This window comes from Vigna angularis, chromosome 10 (genome assembly GCF_016808095.1).
Source record: "Vigna angularis cultivar LongXiaoDou No.4 chromosome 10, ASM1680809v1, whole genome shotgun sequence".
Lineage (NCBI taxonomy): Eukaryota > Viridiplantae > Streptophyta > Magnoliopsida > Fabales > Fabaceae > Vigna > Vigna angularis.
Window position 1 is genome coordinate 10,255,157 of NC_068979.1, and position 22,162 is coordinate 10,277,318.

The 22,162-nt window shown below is 41.9% G+C and overlaps 1 protein-coding gene and 2 pseudogenes across 1 annotated transcript; 2 read left to right on the top strand and 1 right to left on the bottom strand.

The window, feature by feature from the left end:
• Positions 1 to 9,434: 9,434 nt before the first annotated feature.
• Positions 9,435 to 12,529, bottom strand: LOC128194383 (uncharacterized). The gene is made up of 3 exons (XM_052869966.1): positions 11,341 to 12,529; positions 9,829 to 10,995; positions 9,435 to 9,625 (listed from the first exon to the last, which is right to left on the bottom strand). Exons 1-3 carry the CDS (start codon positions 12,527 to 12,529, stop codon positions 9,435 to 9,437), a joined length of 2,547 nt encoding a protein of 848 aa, XP_052725926.1.
• A 1,918-nt stretch (positions 12,530 to 14,447) lies between these two features.
• On the top strand, positions 14,448 to 16,088 carry LOC128194384 (putative pentatricopeptide repeat-containing protein At5g08310, mitochondrial; annotated as a pseudogene).
• A 3,329-nt stretch (positions 16,089 to 19,417) lies between these two features.
• Positions 19,418 to 21,609, top strand: LOC128194385 (putative pentatricopeptide repeat-containing protein At5g08310, mitochondrial; annotated as a pseudogene).
• Positions 21,610 to 22,162: the final 553 nt, after the last annotated feature.

Sequence of the window (22,162 nt, forward strand, 5' to 3'; positions counted from 1 at the left end):
ATTGGCAAAATAGATTAGATTAGATTAAATAATTTAGAGAGATTACTAGAGTCATTTTCTTGTCATTGAAGTCATGAGTTAAGCTACCGTGTTCCACATGACAACTAGATTTTCCGATAGAGTAACATAACTCAGAAGAAAAAGATATACTAGAGTTGTAGAAGTATTCTAACTATGTTTTGTTAAAATTTGATTGATTTGTTGGATTAATTTATATAACATTTAAAACACATTTTCTTAGAATTTGATTGATTTGCTGAACTGATTTAGAGTATTTAAAACACTTTAATCTTCCATCATCACCACGTAGTGTAATTTTAAAAATCAATACACGTAGTGTAATTTTAAGTTATATAAACACGTGCTTCCCTCTTCATTGCGATAGTAGTGTATAACTCCAGTGTTCGGAATCCCCTCATATTTGCATTCTTCGAAATTGAGATATAGTAGAGAAAAACATCCACAATAATCATCAGAGTTATCCTATAAAAAAACTGGCCAATTTAACGCCATTCATTCCATTAAAAAAAGTCAATCTATTTTTTTTAAGGATGAAAAATGGAGGTGCATCCCGAAATGTGTGCCCAGGTCCAATTCTTCTTCTATTTTTTTTTTATTTTGTGTTATTTGCACAAAATGGGCTTAAGCCCGAATGGAAGGGGTGCAATTGAAATATTGGGATGACACTTGCTGGTCCAGGCCCAATACCTCTTTTATCCTCTTCAATCAGAAACCATTAGAAACCACTAAGGTCTTCTTTCTCATCCAGAAACATGAAACAAATGGGAACGGGAGCTACTTCTTCACCACCCACGGTGACCACCATCTTCGACCAGCTCGCCGCACATCCCCGTGGCCGACCGAGAAAGTCGCCGGCGTCATCACCCATGCTGGGAGCACCGCCGCACCCTCCATGTGTTCGTGAGGCAAGCTCGGACACCGCGAAGCGTGGACTGCGATGCCGCCGCTCGAACCTCCATCGTCGGAGCAGTTTTGGCCTCCGTCTTCACTCCCTTCTCTTCACGCGAGATAAGCCTTCTCATTCTGGAACAATGCCGGCCGTTCACCGTCGAGAGTTATAAATGCCACCAAGCAAGGGTCGCTGCCCTCCGTCGAGCTCGTCGCCGGCCATGGAATCGAGCCTCCTCCTTCCTCTACTCCTTGCGCGCGAGGGGGACACTTTCCTTCGTGAATCGCCTCCCAGGCGAGCTCGGCCACCGCGCCGGCCAGGGTTCACTTCTTCATCGTCCACGACAGCTCCACGGCTAGCGTCACCGCACACCCCTTGGCCTCCTAAAAGCCACCGTCAGTGGTGTCGCCCGCGCCAGAAACAGTGTTGGCAATGTCGCCGACGATACCGCCGACGATTGCCTCTCTTTCTCCTTCGATGTACGGTTAAAGCTTCAATGTACTCTTTAGTATTCCAGTTTTTTGATTCCTTCCTTCTTTTTGAATTGTTGGATTCTTTGTGATTATTGGCAAAAGTGAAGGATGAATCGTGATAGCTAGTGAGAGTCTGATGGTTGGGGTTTTTTGACAGTTGAAAGATGAAGTTGAAGTTGGGTATGAAAAGGAAGTTTTGGAGTGAATATGGTGGTGTTGGCCGTGAGTGATGAGGAAGAGATGGGATGAAGATTATAGGTGTTGGAGACGGTGTATGGAGCTGAAAGTAATGGATGAATGAAGGGTTGAAGGCAATGGAGTTGGGAGTGAAAAGGAAGTGGTTTGTTGAGGTTACGGGTGTTGGCCGTGAGGTATTGGAGGGTGAGGATAGGTTGAAGATGAAACCTGGAGGTGGTATCAGGATGAGGATATTGATCTGATCGTGAGTTGTGGGGAAGAGATAGATGTTGGCCGTTCAGTCCTGTCCCCCCAAGACGAAGTGCACTCCTTAAATTGGCAGAAGACTCAAAATTGTCGGCAAGCCTCATTGGATGAAACTGTCGGCAAGCCTCATTGGATGAAACTGTCGGTAGCTTTGATTGGGGGACCATTGGAATAATTTAGTAGACATAATCGGAGGGTTGGTGAAGTGGGAATCATTAGTGGAAGATAGTGGGAATCATTTCTCGGCCCTAAACAAAGGGGAGCGACCAAGGCGAGAGGGGATAGTGAAAAGGACGAGCGGTAAGAAGTGAGGAGTGTCAGGACGAACGGTAGAAGAGGAAGAATGATTAGGACGAGCGGCAGACATGGGGGAACGATCAGGACGAACGGCAGACATTGGGGAACGATCAGGATGAGCGGTAAGAAGTGATGAGGGTCAGGACGAACGATAGAATGACGAACGACCAGTTTAAAACAAATTACTGTTTGGGCGAACTCTCAATCAAGACCGAACGTTCACTAAGAATAAACATCATGACCGAATGTTCACTAAGAATAAATATGATGACCGAACGTTCTCTAACATATAATATGACCGGACGTTAAACAACACAAGACCGAACGTTCAACATCAAGACGGAACTTTCAATATCAAGGCCGAGCGTTCAACATCAAGACCGAACGTTCAAAGTCTCAAAACCGAACGCCATATTAAACTCAACACCAATAAGCCAAGACCGAACGCTCGCTACCTGAGAGGCTAAACGGTCGAACGAAGGAACGCTTGAGAATGAGAATTGCCGAACGTCAATGAGACGGCATATCGGAACGGTTGAGGACGAACGGCCGAACGTCTGTGATATTATTCAATAAAGGACGAACGGTTGCATGCAGGTGGAAGGAACTGAACGTAAAACAGTAGTGCACGGTAGAGGACGAACGGTCTCCCAGTGAAGAGGACGAACGATCTCGATGTTGGCCAACAAAGACCTGTTGCGCAGGGTAGAGGACGAACGGCTCTAAGGATAGAGGACGAACGGCTCGATGTATAGGGCGGACGGTCGGGCTTAGTTGAGGACGAACGGCTCGGTCATACAGCAAAATGCCGAACGTTTGTTCTCTTTTTTTTATTATTATTAGGCTTAATTACCTACTTAGTCCCCATGTTCAGAGGTAATTTGCTGTTTAGTACCCGGTTTTAAAAATGTAGGCATTTGATACCTATGTTTTGAAATTTGTATCAATTGAATCCTACCCACTTAACGCCGTTATAAATCTAACGTTTTTCTGACATCAACTTTGAATTGTGGACGAGCGGTTGTGGACGAGCGTCCTCTTAGTGGACGAGCATCGTTGGACGAGCGTCCTCTTCTGCCTGACTGGGCGTTCGCTTCGCTGGACGAGCGTTCTCTTCCGCCTGACTAGGCGTTCGCTTCGCTGGACGAGCGTCCTCTTCTGCCTGACTGGGCGTTCGCTTCGCTGGACGAGCGTCCTCTTCTGGCGTTCGCTTCGCTGGACGAGCGTCCTCTTCTACCTGACTGGGCGTTCGCTTCGCTGGACGAGCGTCCTGATTGGGCGTTCGCTTCGCTGGACGAGTGTTCTGATTGGGTGTTCGCTTCGCTGGACGAGCGTCCTGGGCGTACTTGCGTCCACAGGGCGAGCGTTATCAATTGCTCGTCCACTAAGAGGACGCTCGTCCACTACCGCTCGTCCACAATTCAAAGTTGATGTCAGAAAAACGTTAGATTTATAACGGCGTTAAGTGGGTAGGATTCAATTGATACAAATTTCAAAACATAGGTATCAAATGCCTACATTTTTAAAACCGGGTACTAAACAGCAAATTACCTCCGAACATGGGGACTAAGTAGGTAATTAAGCCTTATTATTATTATTATTATTATTTTGTTTTATTTTATTATTCATTATTTTTCATTTTTTTATTTTTTATTTTACACTCATGATGAAAATAAAATACAGCAAACCTATTAGTCAATCCGGACGAAATTTGGTGTTGAGTTAGTAATAACTTATAATCATAATTGATTCATGTGTAATTATATTTTTTTACGAATAAAATTAATTTTCTACTTCATAACTGTTTCTATATTAATTAGTTTAATAATAATGCTTTTATATAATTATTCCTTAATTTCCAAATTTTGTTTTGATAATTTTTTCATCTTAATTTTGGTTTGTAAATTTGACGGTTTAGAGATATCCACATAAAATAGGTTTAAAAGTTAAAAAATTTAATTTAATTGGTAAAATTTTGATGGACTAACGAATTTATTTATAGATGGTAATCTATTTTGTCACTAGTTCAAATCAATATCATTCGATTAAGATTTGTGATCAAAATTACATTGTTTTTAATTGGTGTGAACATGTTAAAATTTTGACTTAATAATAACTTTTTAAATTTTCCAAATTTAATAAAATTAATATTTATTATTTACAAAGTTATATAATTCTTTTAAAAAAAATTTGTGAAACGTATAATTTAGTCATTTACATCAATTTATATATTTTTATGTCTTTTTCATATATTTTATATTGTATTAATTTGTCTTTTTTATTAGTTTCTTATTAAGAGAAATTGATGTAATTTATTTATTATTATAATTATTATAATTTTTATTTATTTTATATCTTAATAATTAAATACAATAATAATTTTAATTTTAGTATTATAAATTATAACATTATATTTATTTAAAAATATTGTATCTATTATTTAATTATTTTTTATTTCAATCGGCTCAATTATGATAAATAATTCAATGAAAACGATCTTTGTTAGATAAAGATAAGTATGATTTTAGAATATTAATTTAATCTAAGAGGTTAGAAAAAAAAATCTGATTTTATAACCTCTAAGATTACATCTAGATCTTGTATACTAACATTTATGATATTTATAAGAATTTTGCCTAACAAGGATTTTCACTAAAAAATTAGTTCTTTTATTACGTGAAATTAATTTTAAACTTTACAAAGTTTGTGGTTTAATTTTTTAATGCATATATATCTATACAAAACATTCAACAAAAGAATTTTATATGACAAACTATAAAAAATAAAAATTTTACATCGATATTAAAAATTCATCCAATCAATAGATTCAAATTTAAAATCTATCCATAATTAATATTTCAAATATTTATATAGATATCAGAATTCAATTATTGAAAAATCGAATTTTGAACTGTGTTACTTTTATAATTTCTTTTTTGAAACTTTTTTCATTTTCTTTTAAATAAAAATAATAATAAAAATTTTCTTTTCAACTTTCCAAAATAATAAAATTATATATTTAAAATATACTTATAATTAAAAATTTATTTTAAATAAGTTTTTATAAAATCAATATTTATACATTTATATTTAATTAAAAAGATATTAAATATCATGTAAATTTTGAAAATTATTAAACTTGTAAAATAAATAAAAGAAATAACTAAAAATACATTAAAAATGAATTAATTTAATTTGGGGTGTAACATCCCAAAATATAGTGATAACCATAATCAATAATTAATTACATTAATCACTAAAACAGTGCAGTCTTTACAAAAAGATACGAGGTTCAAATCGTCGAACGGCTTAAAGTACAAAAAGTAGTGTAGCCAGCGATATTCCAAATTCTAAGACTAAACAAAATACTAAAGGCTACCACATGTCGAGCACTCTAGGGCTCGACCTTAACCCCTACTACAACCGGATCGACATCTTCCGAAATTTCCTCTACCAGCGCCTCTTCTAGCAGCTCAGTTCCATCTGCTCCCATCCACATGGATGATCATCGCAAGGACAAGACGGACGTACAAAGACAATCGACAACACAAAGAAGAGAACACAGGGTAAGCTTAAGTAATTTAAATTCATACTACAACATTTATATTTAAATAAAACATATAACTTCAATACATATAACATCATCCAAAACATAACTATATATATATATAAATGCTAGACCAACCGTCCGGACTGTATGAATCTGTGTAGTTACAAGCGTCCTTGCACCCGAGTGATGTAGTAACTGGGATACACCAAACAGCTGCCACTCGAGGTCAGTCCGTTCTTACGTCGCCCATGTTAACTTATGGACTAAGGACCTCCTGCCGTTCCCACACATGACATACTTCCTCTACATGAAGATAGTATTCACGGAACATCAGGATGGATTGCGAGGCTTAACTCATCCACAGTCATACTTTACTAAAAATTTAATATTCAATAAACATCAGAGTCGTCCCTCCATGGAACGCTCGTTCAAATACCAAAATCGTAATTTCACTTCTTATAGTGTTCGCACACCTTAATACTTCCTTTTATTCACATTATCATTCTATGTTCCACTTTCTTAAAAGAGACGGACGTTCAGCCCCCTTCATAATGAGGACAACCGTGGAGAACAAAACCTAAGAATTTACTCCGTTCCAAAACAGAATAGAACCAATTACCAAATAGATGGACGACCTGTATTAATCAAGGTTACTCGACATTGTCGATCGACACAGATGAATGATCTGTGGTCACAAGGGTGATCGACACAGTAGGTCGACACAGATGAAAGATCTGTAGTCACAAGGGTGATCGACACTGTCGGTCGACACAGATGGATGATCTGTAGTCACAAGGATGATCGACACAGTAGGTCGACACAGATGGATGATCTGTAGTCACAAGGATGATCGACACAGTAGGTCGACACAGATGGATGATCTGTAGTCACAAGGATGATCGACACAGTAGGTCGACACAGATGAATGATCTGTATTAACAAGGATGATCGACACAGTAGGTCGACACAGATGGATGATCTGTATTAACAAGGTTGCTCGACACATATGGACAACCTGGATTAAGAAGGGTACTTGACACGGTCGGTCGACCCAGATGGACGACCTATATTAAGAAGGGTGCTCGACACTGTCGGTCAACACAGATGGATGATCTGTATTAACAAGGTTGATCGACACTGTCGGTCGACATAGATGAATGATCTGTATTGTCAAGGTTTGTTCAAGAAAAGAGTAGGAGCACTTGGTGTAAGACCGAGCACTACCCAATACGATTTCTATACGTGAGATCGACACAACTCATCCTCGACCAGAATCCTTCCCAAATGAAAGTATTCTATTTCAAAGAATTTTACTAGGACACCAAACGATCAAGAACCGTTTAATGTCGGACGTACGTTATCATAGGGAAGTTCATAATAAAATTTCACTTACATTCACTCATTTCTAAGCATGTATACGACCTATTCGCACGACTCAACCATAACATACATTTCAACCGACATATATCTTATTCATTTAGCACAGTAACATTCAGTCATGCATATTCAACCAGCATACATCTCATACATTCAGTTCATATCAGGTTTACATACCACATACAGGTATAAATTAAATTACTAAGCTTCCCTTACTTGGATAGCAGTGAACTCCCAAATGCAAGGTTTTGGTTCGACCTCTAACAACGTTCTACACTCAGGTTCACTCAACAACTTCCACTTAGTCTAAAACACCAAAATCAGAACAACTCAGACTTAGAACCCATGCATGCAACCAACTAGGGTTCGCATGAAACCAGAAAAGATACACGGTTGACGACGAGAACTTACTTACCAGTTCCGATCCAAACTCTGTTCGGTCCAAAAGGAAGATCACAGCTGGACGAACGTTCCTACGGCTCTGAAACGTGATCGGAGAAGGAACCGGTGAGTTACAGAAGAGAGAAGTTTAGATGTTTTAGAGAGAAGTTGGAGAAAATGAAGAGTTGGGGTTCTGAGGAAGGAGATGAGAGGTTCAGGTGAGAGGAAGAGTTTTTTGAAGCTCAAGTTTTGTTCAGTCCACGTTCGAGCGGACGAACGTCTCTCCATCCGACACCTGCACACTCACTCTGATTTCAGAACCTTCCAACGTGACAAGTGGCGCTCGTGCATGCAGCGGTTGGTGCATTTTTAATGCACTGAACGTGTGACGAGACACTTTTATGGAAGCTGACAGGTGACTCAGCAGTGTAATAATTACTGATTTGACACGTTAATTATGTTTAAAATTTCGAGATCTCACATTCCACCTATCTACAAAAATTTTCGACCTCGAAAATTTAAAGACTCACCTGAAAATAGACTAGGGTACAAGTCCTTCATGGCGCTCTCAACCTCCCACGTTGAATCACCAGTCTTATCGTCCCACACCATCTTCACCAAACGAATTTCTTTGCCTTTGTAGTACTTGGTGCGGCTATCTTCCATTCGGACTGGATGTAGTTCCAACGTTCGGTCTGGACGAAGCTGAATATCTTCCAACTCCAGTACATGTGATGGATTTGCTATATACTTCCGAAGTTGAGAGACGTGGAAAACGGGATGAAGGTTGGATAGCTGGGGCGGCAATGCAAGCTCGTACGCTACTGGTCCGATCTTCCTCATGATCTGGTACGGTCCAATGAACTTGGGACACAGCTTCTTTGGACGAACGACTCGTCCTACACCAGTGACTGGATTGAGTCGAAGGAACACATGATCTCCTGCAGCGAATTCCAACGGTCTTCTCCTCTTATCAGCGTACGACTTCTGCCTGCTCAAAGAAGTCTTCAACCTCTCCTGGATTAGCTTGACTTTCTCGGTCGTTTGCTGGATAAGCTCAGGTCCAGTCAGCACGTGCTCTTCTTCCTTGAACCAACAAAGTGGCGTTCGGCATTTCCTCCCATAGAGTGCTTCGAACGGTGCCATTCCAATGCTCGCCTGGAAACTGTTGTTATACGTGAACTCCACTAGCGGCAGGATCTCATCCCATGCGCCTAAGTGATCTAGGACGCACGTCCTCAGCAAATCTTCTAACGTCTGGATGGTCCGTTCAGACTGACCGTCCGTCTGAGGGTGATATGCCGAACTCATTTGCAACTTACTACCGAGCTCGCTTTGAAGTGACTGCCAAAACCGCGAAGTGAACCTTGTGTCTCGATCGGAAATGATGCTCGACGGTACTCCATGTAGGCGAACGATCTCATGGATATACAACTTGGCTAGGTTGGTCATCGACATCTTCAAGTTAACTGCTAGGAAGTGGGCGCTCTTCGTTAGCCTATCCACGATCACCCAGATTGAATCATGATTCCTGACCGTGCGTGGTAGATGAGTCACGAAGTCCATGGATATGTTATCCCACTTCCATTCGGGAATTTCCAACTGTTGAAGTAGTCCACCAGGTCTTTGATATTCCGCCTTCGCTCGTTGACAGGTTAGACAAGATGCCACAAAACGAGCGACATCACTCTTCAATCCAGGCCACCAAAACGAACTCCGGAGGTCTTGATACATCTTAGTCATGCCAGGGTGCATGCTAAGACGACTATGATGTGCTTCCTCCAATATGATCCGCTTCAGCTCGCCATCATTAGGAACGCACGTCCTATCCATGTATCGTAATAGGCCGTCCGTCCCCGTATTGAATTCTTTGGCTTGATTCGAACCGAGCGTACTTAAAATCTTCACCAGGTCCTCGTCCTCTCGTTGCTTCATCCTAATTCGATCAAACACATCGCTAGATATGCTAAGGTTACAACACTTGATGCTGCTCGGTTCTAACTCAAACTGTAACCTTAGATCTCTGAAACTCTCCACCAAGCTCAGCTCGCGCACCATCATGGACGACACATGTACCACCTTTCTGCTTAGAGCGTCCGCTACCACGTTCGCCTTCCCTGGATGATAGAGTAGCTCGAAGTCGTAGTCCTTCAAGAACTCGAGCCACCTCCTCTGCCTCATATTCAACTCCTTCTGATCAAAGAGGTACTTGAGGCTCTTGTGATCACTGAAGACTTGGAACGTGGATCCATACAAGAAATGCCTCCAAATCTTCAGCGCAAAAACGACCGCTGCCAACTCCAGGTCGTGCGTTGGGTAATTCCTCTCGTGAGTCCTCAACTGTCGAGACGCATAAGCTACCGCTCGCTTCTTTTGCATCAAAACGCATCCCAGACCTTGGTGAGAAGCGTCGCAGTACACTTCAAAAGGTTTAGAAGTGTCCGAAATAACTAACACTGGAGCGCTCGTCAATTTCACTTTCAACTCCTGGAAACTGGCCTCACAACGATCTGTCCAAGCGAACGGCTGATCTTTTCGGGTCAACTGAGTTAGCGGTGCCACTATTCTAGCAAAGCCTTCAATGAAACGTCTGTAGTAGCCCGCCAGTCCAACAAAACTACGCACCTCAGTGACCGAACGCGGACTCTCCCATTCCAGTACCGCTCGCACTTTCGCTGGATCCACCGAGATGCCTCCAGCCGACACCACATGACCCAAAAACTGAATCTCCTTCATCCAGAATTCGCACTTAGACAACTTGGCATATAACTCCTTCTCCCGCAACACTCCAAGTACAAGCCTAAGATGCTCTTCATGCTCGTCTTCGGTCCTGGAATAGATGAGAATATCATCTATGAAGACGACCACAAACTTATCCAAATAGGGTCTGAATATGCGGTTCATATACTCCATGAACACTGCTGGGGCGTTCGTTACACCAAAAGGCATCACCACATATTCATAATGCCCATAACGAGACCTGAATGCCGTCTTCTGGATGTCGTCTTCCTTAACTCTGATTTGATGATATCCGGATCTCAAATCAATCTTCGAGAACACAGCAGCCCCATGTAATTGATCCAGCAAGTCATCTATCCTTGGCAACGGGTACTTGTTCTTGATGGTCAGCTTATTTAGTTGTCTGTAGTCTATACATAACCGAGAGCTACCATCCTTCTTCCTTACTAACAGCACGGGCGCTCCCCAAGGTGAGACGCTCGGCCTAATGAACTTCTTCTCTATCAACTCTTCAATCTGCTCCTTGAGTTCAGCTAACTCCGCAGGCGACATTCTATAAGGCTGGATCGAGATGGGAGCCGCTGTCGTCACCAAATCAATGGTGAACTCCACTTCACGCTGAGGGGGAAGTCCAGGGATCTCCTCCGGAAAAACGTCCGCGAACTCATCCACAACCGATCGTCCATTGCTGCCAATAGTTGACGATCGTCCGAAATTCTCATTCCTAACTCCTCCGTCTTCATGCGTCATAATGAGGAAACAGCTAGCGCCCTCCATAATATCTTCTTTCAGCTGACCGAGCGTCACTGAAAGAACTTCTTCTTCTTCACCAGGAAAAATCAATTCCTTCGCTCCACAATCAATAAGAATGCGATTGGCGGCCAACCAATCCATCCCTAAGATCACCTCCAAACCTTGAAGAGGTAAGCAGATGAGGCTAACTTTAAACTTACGCCCCTCCACTTCTATAGGACACTTGACGCACATAGTGGACGTCCTAACCTCACCAGCTGCTGGGGTAGACACCACCAGATCAAACTGCATCTCGCTCACTTCTAATCCCAGTTTTTCAACACACGCCTTCGAGATGAAGGAGTGCGTCGCCCCCGAATCAAACAAAGCACAGCATGATCTACCAAACAGCATGCACTCACCAACAATAAGATTACCTGAGCTCGCTGCCTCAGCGCTCGTTATAGCATACACTCGCCCACTTGCTTGGGCTCGTCCTCCTCTCGCCTGATTCCTTCCAACATTGGGTGGCCTCATCACCGCACGCCCACTCATATTGCACTCATGATCCGAGTGTCCATTTCTTCCACAACGATTACAGTGCTTTACTCCCACCAACTGAGGGCATGAAGACCTATAATGTGGCCCTCCACACTGGTAGCAAACCACACTTCCCTGTCCAGACGGTCCGACAGGAACCACTGCTTGAGATCCGCTCGTCTGAGAAGATTGGTTAGGACGAGCGTAAGGAGGTCTCCTCTGGACAGCACCTCCCCTGGACACTATCGGTCCCCTAATCGCTTGCTGCTGCTTCTTTTGCCGTTCCGCTTCTGCCATGTTCCTTTCCAATACTTTGGCTCTCTCAACCATAGCAGGGAACGTTCGGATACACAAACTGGAGATCAGTACTTTCAAGTCGCTTCGCAATCCGTTTTCAAACTTTCTACACTGCCACACTTCACTCGTGGCCATGGTATTGAATCTGACGAGGTGCTTGAACCTATTGGTATACTCTGAAACAGACATACTCCCCTGAACTAGTTGCAGAAATTCAACTTCCTTTGCAAACCGAACGCTATCCGGGAAGTACTCTTCATAAAATTTAGTTCTAAACACTTCCCAAGTGATCGGCTGTCGCGCGTCTGCTAGAATGGCTCTCGCGCTCGTCCACCAATGACTTGCTTCCCCCGTCAACAAATACTCTGCGTACGCTAATCTATTCTCATCTGGACATCTCTTGGCATTGAAGATCTTCTCTATATCCCTTAACCACTGATCTGCTTCATCTGGGAGACCCTTCCCACTGAACTTAGCCGGATGGTGTTGGAGGAAACTCTCCAAGCTCCATTCAGCAGTAGGCGGGGCAGCGTTAGAAGAAGACGCTCCCACAGTATGCCCGGTTGCTGCTAGAATCTCTATCAGCTGCCTCTGAGTTGTTTCCGAACTGGTTCGTGAGGCTTCCAAACTTTGCATGGCACTCTGATTTTGCTGCATCAGGGTGGCATTTTGTTCCATTAGGGTCGTGTTTTGTTGCTGTAAACGATCGATCACCGTCTCCAACAACCTAGCGTTGTTGGATGCATCTGGTTCGGTAGGTTGAGGTGGAGGAGGGAGTCTAAGCGCCATTCGTTCTCTGGATACAGAGGAAAACGAACGTTAGCAATGTGCAAAGAGTTAGAAACAATAACTCATTAAACACAATAAGCACACAGCAAAAGCACAATGCACTCATAACCTACAGCGTCCTTTAAGAGAACAAAACTGCTCTGATACCACTAATGTAACATCCCAAAATATAGTGATAACCATAATCAATAATTAATTACATTAATCACTAAAACAGTGCAGTCTTTACAAAAAGATACGAGGTTCAAATCGTCGAACGGCTTAAAGTACAAAAAGTAGTGTAGCCAGCGATATTCCAAATTCTAAGACTAAACAAAATACTAAAGGCTACCACATGTCGAGCACTCTAGGGCTCGACCTTAACCCCTACTACAACTGGATCGACATCTTCCGAAATTTCCTCTGCCAGCGCCTCTTCCAGCAGCTCACTTCCATCTGCTCCCATCCACATGGATGATCATCGCAAGGACAAGACGGACGTACAAAGACAATCGACAACACAAAGAAGAGAACACAGGGTAAGCTTAAGTAATTTAAATTCATACTACAACATTTATATTTAAATAAAACATATAACTTCAATACATATAACATCATCCAAAACATAACTATATATATATAAATGCTAGACCAACCGTCCGGACTGTATGAATCTGTGTAGTTACAAGCGTCCTTGCACCCGAGTGGTGTAGTAACTGGGATACACCAAACAACTGCCACTCGAGGTCAGTCCGTTCTTACGTCGCCCAAATGAAAGTATTCTATTTCAAAGAATTTTACTAGGACACCAAACGGTCAAGAACCGTTTAATGTCGGACGTACGTTATCATAGGGAAGTTCATAATAAAATTTCACTTACATTCACTCATTTCTAAGCATGTATACGACCTATTCGCACGACTCAACCATAACATACATTTCAACCGACATATATCTTATTCATTTAGCACAGCAACATTCAGTCATGCATATTCAACCAGCATACATCTCATACATTCAGTTCATATCAGGTTTACATACCACATACAGGTATAAATTAAATTACTAAGCTTCCCTTACCTGGATAGCAGTGAACTCCCAAATGCAAGGTTTTGGTTCGACCTCTAACAACGTTCTACACTCAGGTTCACTCAACAACTTCCACTTAGTCTAAAACACCAAAATCAGAACAACTCAGACTTAGAACCCATGCATGCAACCAACTAGGGTTCGCATGAAACCAGAAAAGATACACGGTTGACGACGAGAACTTACCAGTTCCGATCCAAACTCTGTTCGGTCCAAAAGGAAGATCACAGCTGGACGAACGTTCCTACGGCTCTGAAACGTGATCGGAGAAGGAACTAGTGAGTTACAGAAGAGAGAAGTTTAGATGTTTTAGAGAGAAGTTGGAGAAAATGAAGAGTTGGGGTTCTGAGGAAGGAGATGAGAGGTTCAGGTGAGAGGAAGAGTTTTTTGAAGCTCAAGTTTTGTTCAGTCCACGTTCGAGCGGACGAACGTCCCTCCATCCGACACCTGCACACTCACTCTGATTTCAGAACCTTCCAACGTGACAAGTGGCGCTCGTGCATGCAGCGGTTGGTGCGTTTTTAATGCACTGAACGTGTGACGAGACACTTTTATGGAAGCTGACAGGTGACTCAGCAGTGTAATAATTACTGATTTGACACGTTAATTATGTTTAAAATTTTGAGATCTCACATGGGGCTAGCCCCATCCTAACCCTATCCCAGCCCACTTTATGTGGGGCTTTAGGGGTTGGGGCTTTTAAAAAAACCCTGTTAAGTGGGCTAGAAAATTGAGCCTTGATTTTAGAAGGGGTCACGGTCAACCGATGGATCAGAGGCTCAAATGACACCTCTATACATAGGAATGTAATGCAAATGTCAATTGGAGTGGTTCGTGCGAAAGAGTGTTAATGGCCGTTGCAATCCAGAAACTCAAAATCCCTTATATTTTCTCTGTAATCGCCAAACTCTCATATTCAAGATCACCCCATAACAATCTCCATTATGATTCTTCTGTGGCCGACAACCTCGTCTCCGTCTTCACCCAACAACTCAACGCCGTCGGGCCCGAACTCAACCTCTTCGCTCCCATCCTCACGCCTCCCCTTGTCGAGTCCGTTCTCACGCGCCTCCCCACTTGGAAACTCGCCCTCTCCTTCTTCCAATGGGCCTCCGATCAACACCAGTATGGGTACCGCCATAATTGTTACACCTACAATACCATCGCCTCTATCTTCTCCCGCTCCCGCCAAACCACCCATCTCAAAACGGTCGTCAAACAGCTCGTGGAGTCCGCTCCTTGTTCCTTCACGCCCGGTGCCTTGGGCTTCCTCATTCGGTGTTTGGGCGAAGTGGGCCTTGCACAGGAGGCCCACCACCTGTTCGATGAAATGCGGGTGAAGGGTCTTTGCGTTCCCAATGTTTACTGCTACAACTGCTTGTTGGAGGCTCTGTCCAAGGCCGGGGAGGTTGATTTGGTGGAGGCTAGGTTGGAGGAGATGAAGGGGTTTGGATGGGAATTTGATAAGTTCACACTGACGCCTGTCGTGCAAGCTTATTGCAAAGCTCGCAGGTTTGATCAGGCTCTGAGGGTTTGTGATGGGATGAAGGAAAAGGGTTTGATTGATGCGCGTGTTTGCTCTGTGCTGGCATTGTCGTTTTCCAAGTGGGGGGATGTCGATAAAGCGTTTGAGTTGGTGGAGAGGATGGATGGACAAGGGGTGAGGCTAAGTGAGAAGACTTTCTGTGTTTTGATTCATGGGTTTGTCAAGGAGGATCGGGTTGATAGGGCCCTTCAGTTGTTTGAGAAAATGTGTCGGGTTGGCTTCACTCCTCCTGTTTCATTATTTGATGTTCTCATTGGAGGACTCTGTAAGAGTAATGATGCTCAGAGAGCTCTGAGCTTGCTTTCGGAGATGAAGCAGTTTGGGGTTGCCCCAGATATTGGAATCTTTACGAAGTTGATATCGGCTTTTCCAAACAGAAGTGTGATTACCAAGTTGCTGGAAGAGGTTCTGGAAGATAAAGAGGAGAAAATTCTCGTTTTGATTTACAATGCTATTTTGACTTGTTATGTTAATGAGGGACAGGTGGATGAAGCCTGCCGCCTTCTTCAGATGATGATTCAGAGCAAATTCACTGATGTCCAGATGGATGATTTCTTCAAGGACAAGAGATTGGTTTTCCCAAATGCCGCTTCCTTTAGCATCGTGATTGATGGCTTACTCACAAATGGTCACGCTCTAAGTCTTTTCAATGACCTTAAACAATTTGTTGGTAGGCCAAGCGTTTTGATTTACAACAATCTGATCAATGGTCTCTGCGATTCTGATAGATTGGACGAGAGCCGTGAGCTGTTGAGAGACATGAAAGAATCAGAAATTGAACCAACTCATTTCACTTACAACTCAATTTATGGATGCCTGTGTAAAAGAAAAGATGTCGTAGGAGCGATCGATATGTTGAAAGTGATGCGTGCTTGTGGGCATGAACCGTGAATAAAAAATTTCACCCTTCTTGTGAAAGAACTGTGTGATCGTAGTTTCTGTTAAACTGATTTTTTTTTCGCCTAAAATCAGAACAAACTAAGTTTCCCCACTAATGAAGTATAGGGACAACCTAGGTTTCAATCCAAAGACTCGGCTAAAATTAAGCTTAAAGTGTAGAATTAATTCTTGTATTTTATTTACTAACTACTAACTCACAGGTGGGGAAACGGAATTAAAACAAAGAAAATTTAAAAGAAAACAGTAAAGAAACGAAAACTGTTTTAAAAAGAAAAGAAGAAAAATAAAATGCAAGAAAATAAAACCTAAACTAAACTATAGAATCTATGTATAACAGAACAGAACTTAAACTAAAATGAGAACTGAATGCAATTAAAACTAACCTATGAATGCTAACAGTTAACAGCACAAGGAAAACAAAACTAAAACTGAACCTAATCTATATATCATCAAATAGAAAATAGGAGCAGAAATCATAATTGAAACAAAACAAGAACAATATAACAACACTGAAATTGAATTTAATCTGACAATTATGAAGCTTAACATCTCTCAAGAAGACCTCTTGATAAGTCATGCTCACTATGGAGTCACATTACATCCAAAACAAATGTAGAAATGCAGATATTTTCCTTCACAAATCTCAAATAAAATTCAATTCCAGATTTAAAATCACATACAAAAATAATAGAAGAAAAAGAATAAAAACACAAAACTGAATGAGTTTTTATTTACTGGACTCATCTTTGGCTCGAGAAGACATCTCGAAAGTGAATGCTCAAAATAGAGTCATTTGATTCCAAAAGGAAATATAGAATGCAAAGAATCACAGTCCAATTCGTTTATTCATTGAAACAACACAAGAAACACACAAGCACGAAACATAACAGAATATCAAAACACTGAACATGTGAAACATCAAGAACAAACTGTATTATTAACGAGAAAAGAAAAATTACAAAAATTGTACCGAATACATGCTCAATCAGAGTCACCGCGGCTGTCACCACCGTGATGTGCGCTCTAAAAGCAAAGAGAACGGAATCCTACTCTATAGAAAGTGGAAAATAACCCTAATCTACAGAGCTTAGAACTATGAACAGAAAATGTATCTCAAAGTGTGCAAAAGTATATATTTACAAGGTGAAAGCCCTTTTTATAGGGTCAGAAAAACAAAAGAAAACGAAAGAGGGAAAAGGAAAGGGGAAAAAGAAAAAAATGGGAGATGGAGAACCTTGCTGTGACGCTTCGAGCTCTCACGTGGCAGCTCCGGTCAGCTCTTCTTTCACACTGGTCATCTTCTTCAACACGTGTGCAACTTCGGTGGAGTGGCACGAACCTCAGGTAAGTGATGTGTTCCTCTTCTTCAGCTCTCACTCTGCCCTAGCTTTGGGTTTTGCTTTCCCTTTCTCCAAATGAAGTGCTCCAGCAAAGAACCCCTAAGGCAACAGTGCACCAAAACGCACCACATCACTAATTGGATTTCAGCCCACCAGCGTTTACAACAACAGTCCTCCCAAAACGCAGTCGTTTCACTCAAGTTTAGCTGTAGCGTTTTGATTAAGTGGGCTTCCAATCAGCAGCCAATCCATTGTGAAATCAGCACTCCAATTAAAATGTGGAGCCAGACCATTCCAATGCTTGCAATAGCAGCGTTCCAGCAGTAGTTTCCAGCAATTTGAGCACCCAATCCAACCCAAATGCCTTTCATTGTACATTGCACCAACGGCCCAATTGCTTTGCATCTGTAACCCAATTTTTAGGACCTTTCTGCAATAAGAAGAAAATGAATTAATGCCCAAAAAAAATAAAAGAAATATTTCTGCAATTCAAAAATTAAAAGAAAAAGTAAAGAAAAAAGATTTTCATTAGAAGATTTTCTCTAAAAAAATATTAATATCCTAATTATTTACAAATGCTAAAAATTACCCCTAAAAACCTAATTTTAACTAGAATTTTATAAAACTAAAGGATTAAGAGAAAAACATAAAACTAGCCTAATTCTAAGAAATTAAAAACTAAAGAAATCTAAGAAATGATTTTTAACAGAGAAAAATATGTAAATCTAGAGTGTTATCACACCCCCACACTTAGACAACTGCCCTCCTGGGCAGGGACAACTAAAAATAAAAGGCAAAAGCAAGAGACTCTATCTAAAAAGAAAAGACTAAAGACACACAACAAGGAACACTATACTCTTATCACATTCAACTCAACTCTGCTAATTACACAACTACCAGCTATTTTTCTCTAATCAAAACTGCACAAACAGAATCACCAATTCTAAATCTAAGTTTCAGTAACTCTAGCAAGTAAACAACAGTTAAATTCGACCAAACCAAACAGAAAGATACAATTTAGAGAAGTAGCAGCCCAAATTCAACCTCACAGGATAAAGTGTTTCTCTCAAAGCACTCAAGTGCTTAGGTCAGCCTGTGTTTCACTCCACATAACATGATAGACCACAATTCACAACTTTGGAAAAATTCTAATTGACACTGCTTGAATCAAGATAACTCTAGATCACTAGAACTTTCATGGCTTGTAATGTAATGGAGGATGGAAAGGCTAGATGTATGGGAAATAAAAGCAGAAACTGGAATGGATAAGAGAAATGTGAAAGAGGACAAATAGAACTCACTGCAGGTATTGCATTCTTTTCTTGGCCATAATCTCTTTTTTTTTTTTTCTCAGGTCTTTTTCTCAATCAATTTTCTCTTTTTCTCTTTTCCAGACCTTTTTCTTCTATTTTTCAGATTAGATTTTTTTCTTTTTAGAGCTCTTTTCTTTTCAATCTCACCTCTGACCTTACTCTTTTCTGCTTTCTGAGTTCTAAATTCTCCTTACTTCTCACACATCTCTCAAGGTTGTTTATTGATGGGGGAAATGGTTTATAATGAACCCTGAACCCTGAACCCTGAACCCGGAACCCTGAACCCTGAACCCTGAACCCGGAACCCTGAACCCGGAACCCTGAACCCGGAACCCGGAACCCGGAACCCGGAACCCGGAACCCCGGAACCCCGGAACCCCGGAACCCCGGAACCCCGGAACCCCGGAACCCCGGAACCCCGGACCCCCGGAACCCGGGACCCCCGGACCCCCGGACCCCCGGACCCCCGAACCCCCGAACCCCCGAACCCTGAAAACCTGAAACCTGAAACCTGAAACCTGAAACCCTGAACCCTGAACCCTGAACCCTGAACCCTGAACCCTGAACCCTGAACCCTGAACCCTGAACCCTGAACCCTGAACCCTGAACCCTGAACCCTGAACCCTGAACCCTGAACCCTGAACCCTGAAACTGTGAACCCTGAACCCTGAACCCTGAACCCTGAAACCCTGAACCCTGAACCCTAAACTGCCATAATTGTTACACCTACAATACCATCGCCTCTATCTTCTCCCGCTCCCGCCAAACCACCCATCTCAAAACGATCGTCAAACAGCTTGTAGAGTCCGCTCCTTGTTCCTTCACGCCCGGTGCCTTTGGCTTCCTCATTCGGTGTTTGGGCGAAGTGGGCCTTGCACAAGAGGCCCACCACCTGTTCGATGAAATGCGGGTGAAGGGTCTTTGCGTTCCCAATGTTTACTGCTACAACTGCTTGTTGGAGGCTCTGTCCAAGGCCGGGGAGGTTGATTTGGTGGAGGCTAGGTTGGAGGAGATGAAGGGGTTTGAATGAGAATTTGATAAGTTCACGCTGACGCCTGTCGTGCAAGCTTATTGCAAAGCTCGCATGTTTGATCAGGCTCTGAGGGTTTATGATGGGATGAAGGAAAAGGGTTTGATTGATGTGCGTGTTTGCTCTGTGCTGGCATTGTCGTTTTCCAAGTGGGGGGATGTGGATAAAGCGTTTGAGTTGGTGGAGAGGATAGATGGACAGGGGGTGAGGCTAAGTGAGAAGACTTTCTGTGTTTTGATTCATGGGTTTGTCAAGGAGGATCGGGTTGATAGGGCCCTTCAGTTGTTTGAGAAAATGTGTCGGGTTGGCTTCACTCCTCCTGTTTCATTATTTGATGTTCTCATTGGAGGACTGTGTAAGAGTAATGATGCTCATAGAGCTCTGAGCGTGCTTTCGGAGATGAAGCAGTTTGGGGTTGCCCCAGATGAAGCAGTTTGCTGGAAGAGGTTCTGGAAGATAAAGAGGAGAAAATTCTCGTTTTGATTTACAATGCTGTTTTGACTTGTTATGTTAATGAGGGACAGGTGGATGAAGCCTGCCGCCTTCTTCAGATGATGATTCAGAGCAAATTCACTGATGTCCAGATGGATGATTTCTTCAAGGACAAGAGATTGGTTTTCCCAAATGCCGCTTCCTTTAGCATCGTGATTGATGGCTTACTCACAAATGGTCATGCTCTAAGTCTTTTCAATGACCTTAAACAATTTGTTGGTAGGCCAAGCGTTTTGATTTACAACAATCTGATCAATGGTCTCTGCGATTCTGATAGATTGGACGAGAGCCGTGAGCTGTTGAGAGACATGAAAGAATCAGAAAATGAACCAACTCATTTCACTTACAACTCAATTTATGGATGCCTGTGTAAAAGAAAAGATGTCGTAGGAGCGATCGATATGTTGAAAGTGATGCGTGCTTGTGGGCATGAACCGTGGATAAAAAATTCCACCCTTCTTGTGAAAGAACTGTGTGATCGTGGCCGGGCTGTAGAAGCATGCGATTTTCTTGACAGCATGGTTCAGCTAGGTTTCCTTCCTGACATAGTTTCCTATTCTGCAGCAATGGGGGGTTTGATCAAGATTCAAGAAGTGGACCGAGCATTGAACTTGCTCAGGGATTTGTGTTCTCGTGGCCATTGTCCTGATGTGGTGGCTTTTAACATAGTGATCAGAGGGCTCTACAAGGTCAACCGAGTTGCAGAAGCTGAAAAATTGTTGGATGAGATTGTTGTAAAAGGCCTCTGTCCCTGAGTTGTGACTTACAGTCTGCTTATAGATAGTTGGTGCAAAAGTGGTTATGTTGATAGGGCGATGTCTCTTCTGTCGAAAATGTCTGAAGAAGACAGGGAGCCCAATGTCGTCACTTACTCAACTTTGGTGGATGGGTTTTTGCAGAGAAGAAAGGCCTGATGATGCACTCTTGGTTTGGAAAGAGATGGAAAGAAAAGGTTGTTCTCCTAATCGAGTTGCTTTTATGGCACTTATTTATGGTCTTTGCATTTGCAAGAGGCCATCTGCTGCACTCCATTATTTACGCGAGATGGAACAGAAAGAAATGAAGCCCGACTCGTTCATTTATATTGCATTGCTCAGTGCTTTTCTGTCTGATATGGACTTGGCCTCTGCATTTGAGATTTTTAAGGAGATGGTTTATTCAGGATTTTTCCCAGAATCCCATGATAAAAGTTACCCCGTTGTGATGGATGCAATAGACAAATTTTCCAAGGATCACAGAACATCCTCTGGTATGAAAGTTTTAAGTGAAGAGGGCAAACTTCCTACGCATTGCTTGATAAACGTCGGATTATAAAGGTTAATCAAATTGTTTATGCCACTGCCAAAGGAATGTTACATCGGACAAGTAAAAATTGAAGCATTTGAAAAGAAACAAATGTATACAAAAAGAAACGTATGTGACTCTCAGATAATTTGCCTACAAAAAGAACTTGAGCTCCGGAATTTTCAAAGATACACGTTACTTGATTTGGATCCTAAGAGAATACAAGAGAAAAAGAGACATAACAGCTGATCAAAGGAGCGTTATGTTGTTCTTCCGGTAGTCATGCGAAATCGTTTACAATGTATTGATATTTGGTTTTCTGTTGGACAAACACAACGAGAGCTCGAAATTTTTTAAGATACACACACAGTGGCGAATTTTCTGTTATATTTTTTTTTTATAATACTTCATGTAAATGTGATTTTTCCCATTTCATTTTCTTCCTCTAGTAGACGTTTATTACTTTTTAATTTGAAAGTAAAAAAAAATTGTCCTTTCCTTTATCTAGCATGGATATTCAACTGATGGTGAGCTTAAACTGGGAAATTTTGAAATTTGAGGAACTATTACATGTCTGAATTTGAAAATGGATTGGCAAAATAGATTAGATTAAATAATTTAGAGAGATTACTAGAGTCATTTTCTTGTCACTGAAGTCAT

Excerpts from the sequence above, each read along its gene's own strand:
- LOC128194383 (XM_052869966.1), bottom strand. The coding sequence starts at position 12,529 with ATGGCGCTTAGACTCCCTCCTCCACCTCAACCTACCGAACCAGATGCA. Across the intron at positions 10,996-11,340 it reads CGCTGAGGCAGCGAGCTCAG|AAGAAGAAGTTCTTTCAGTG; the intron begins GTAATCTTATTG and ends TTCCTGGTGAAG. Across the intron at positions 9,626-9,828 it reads CTGCGACGCTTCTCACCAAG|AAGGAGTTGAATATGAGGCA; the intron begins GTCTGGGATGCG and ends CTCTTTGATCAG.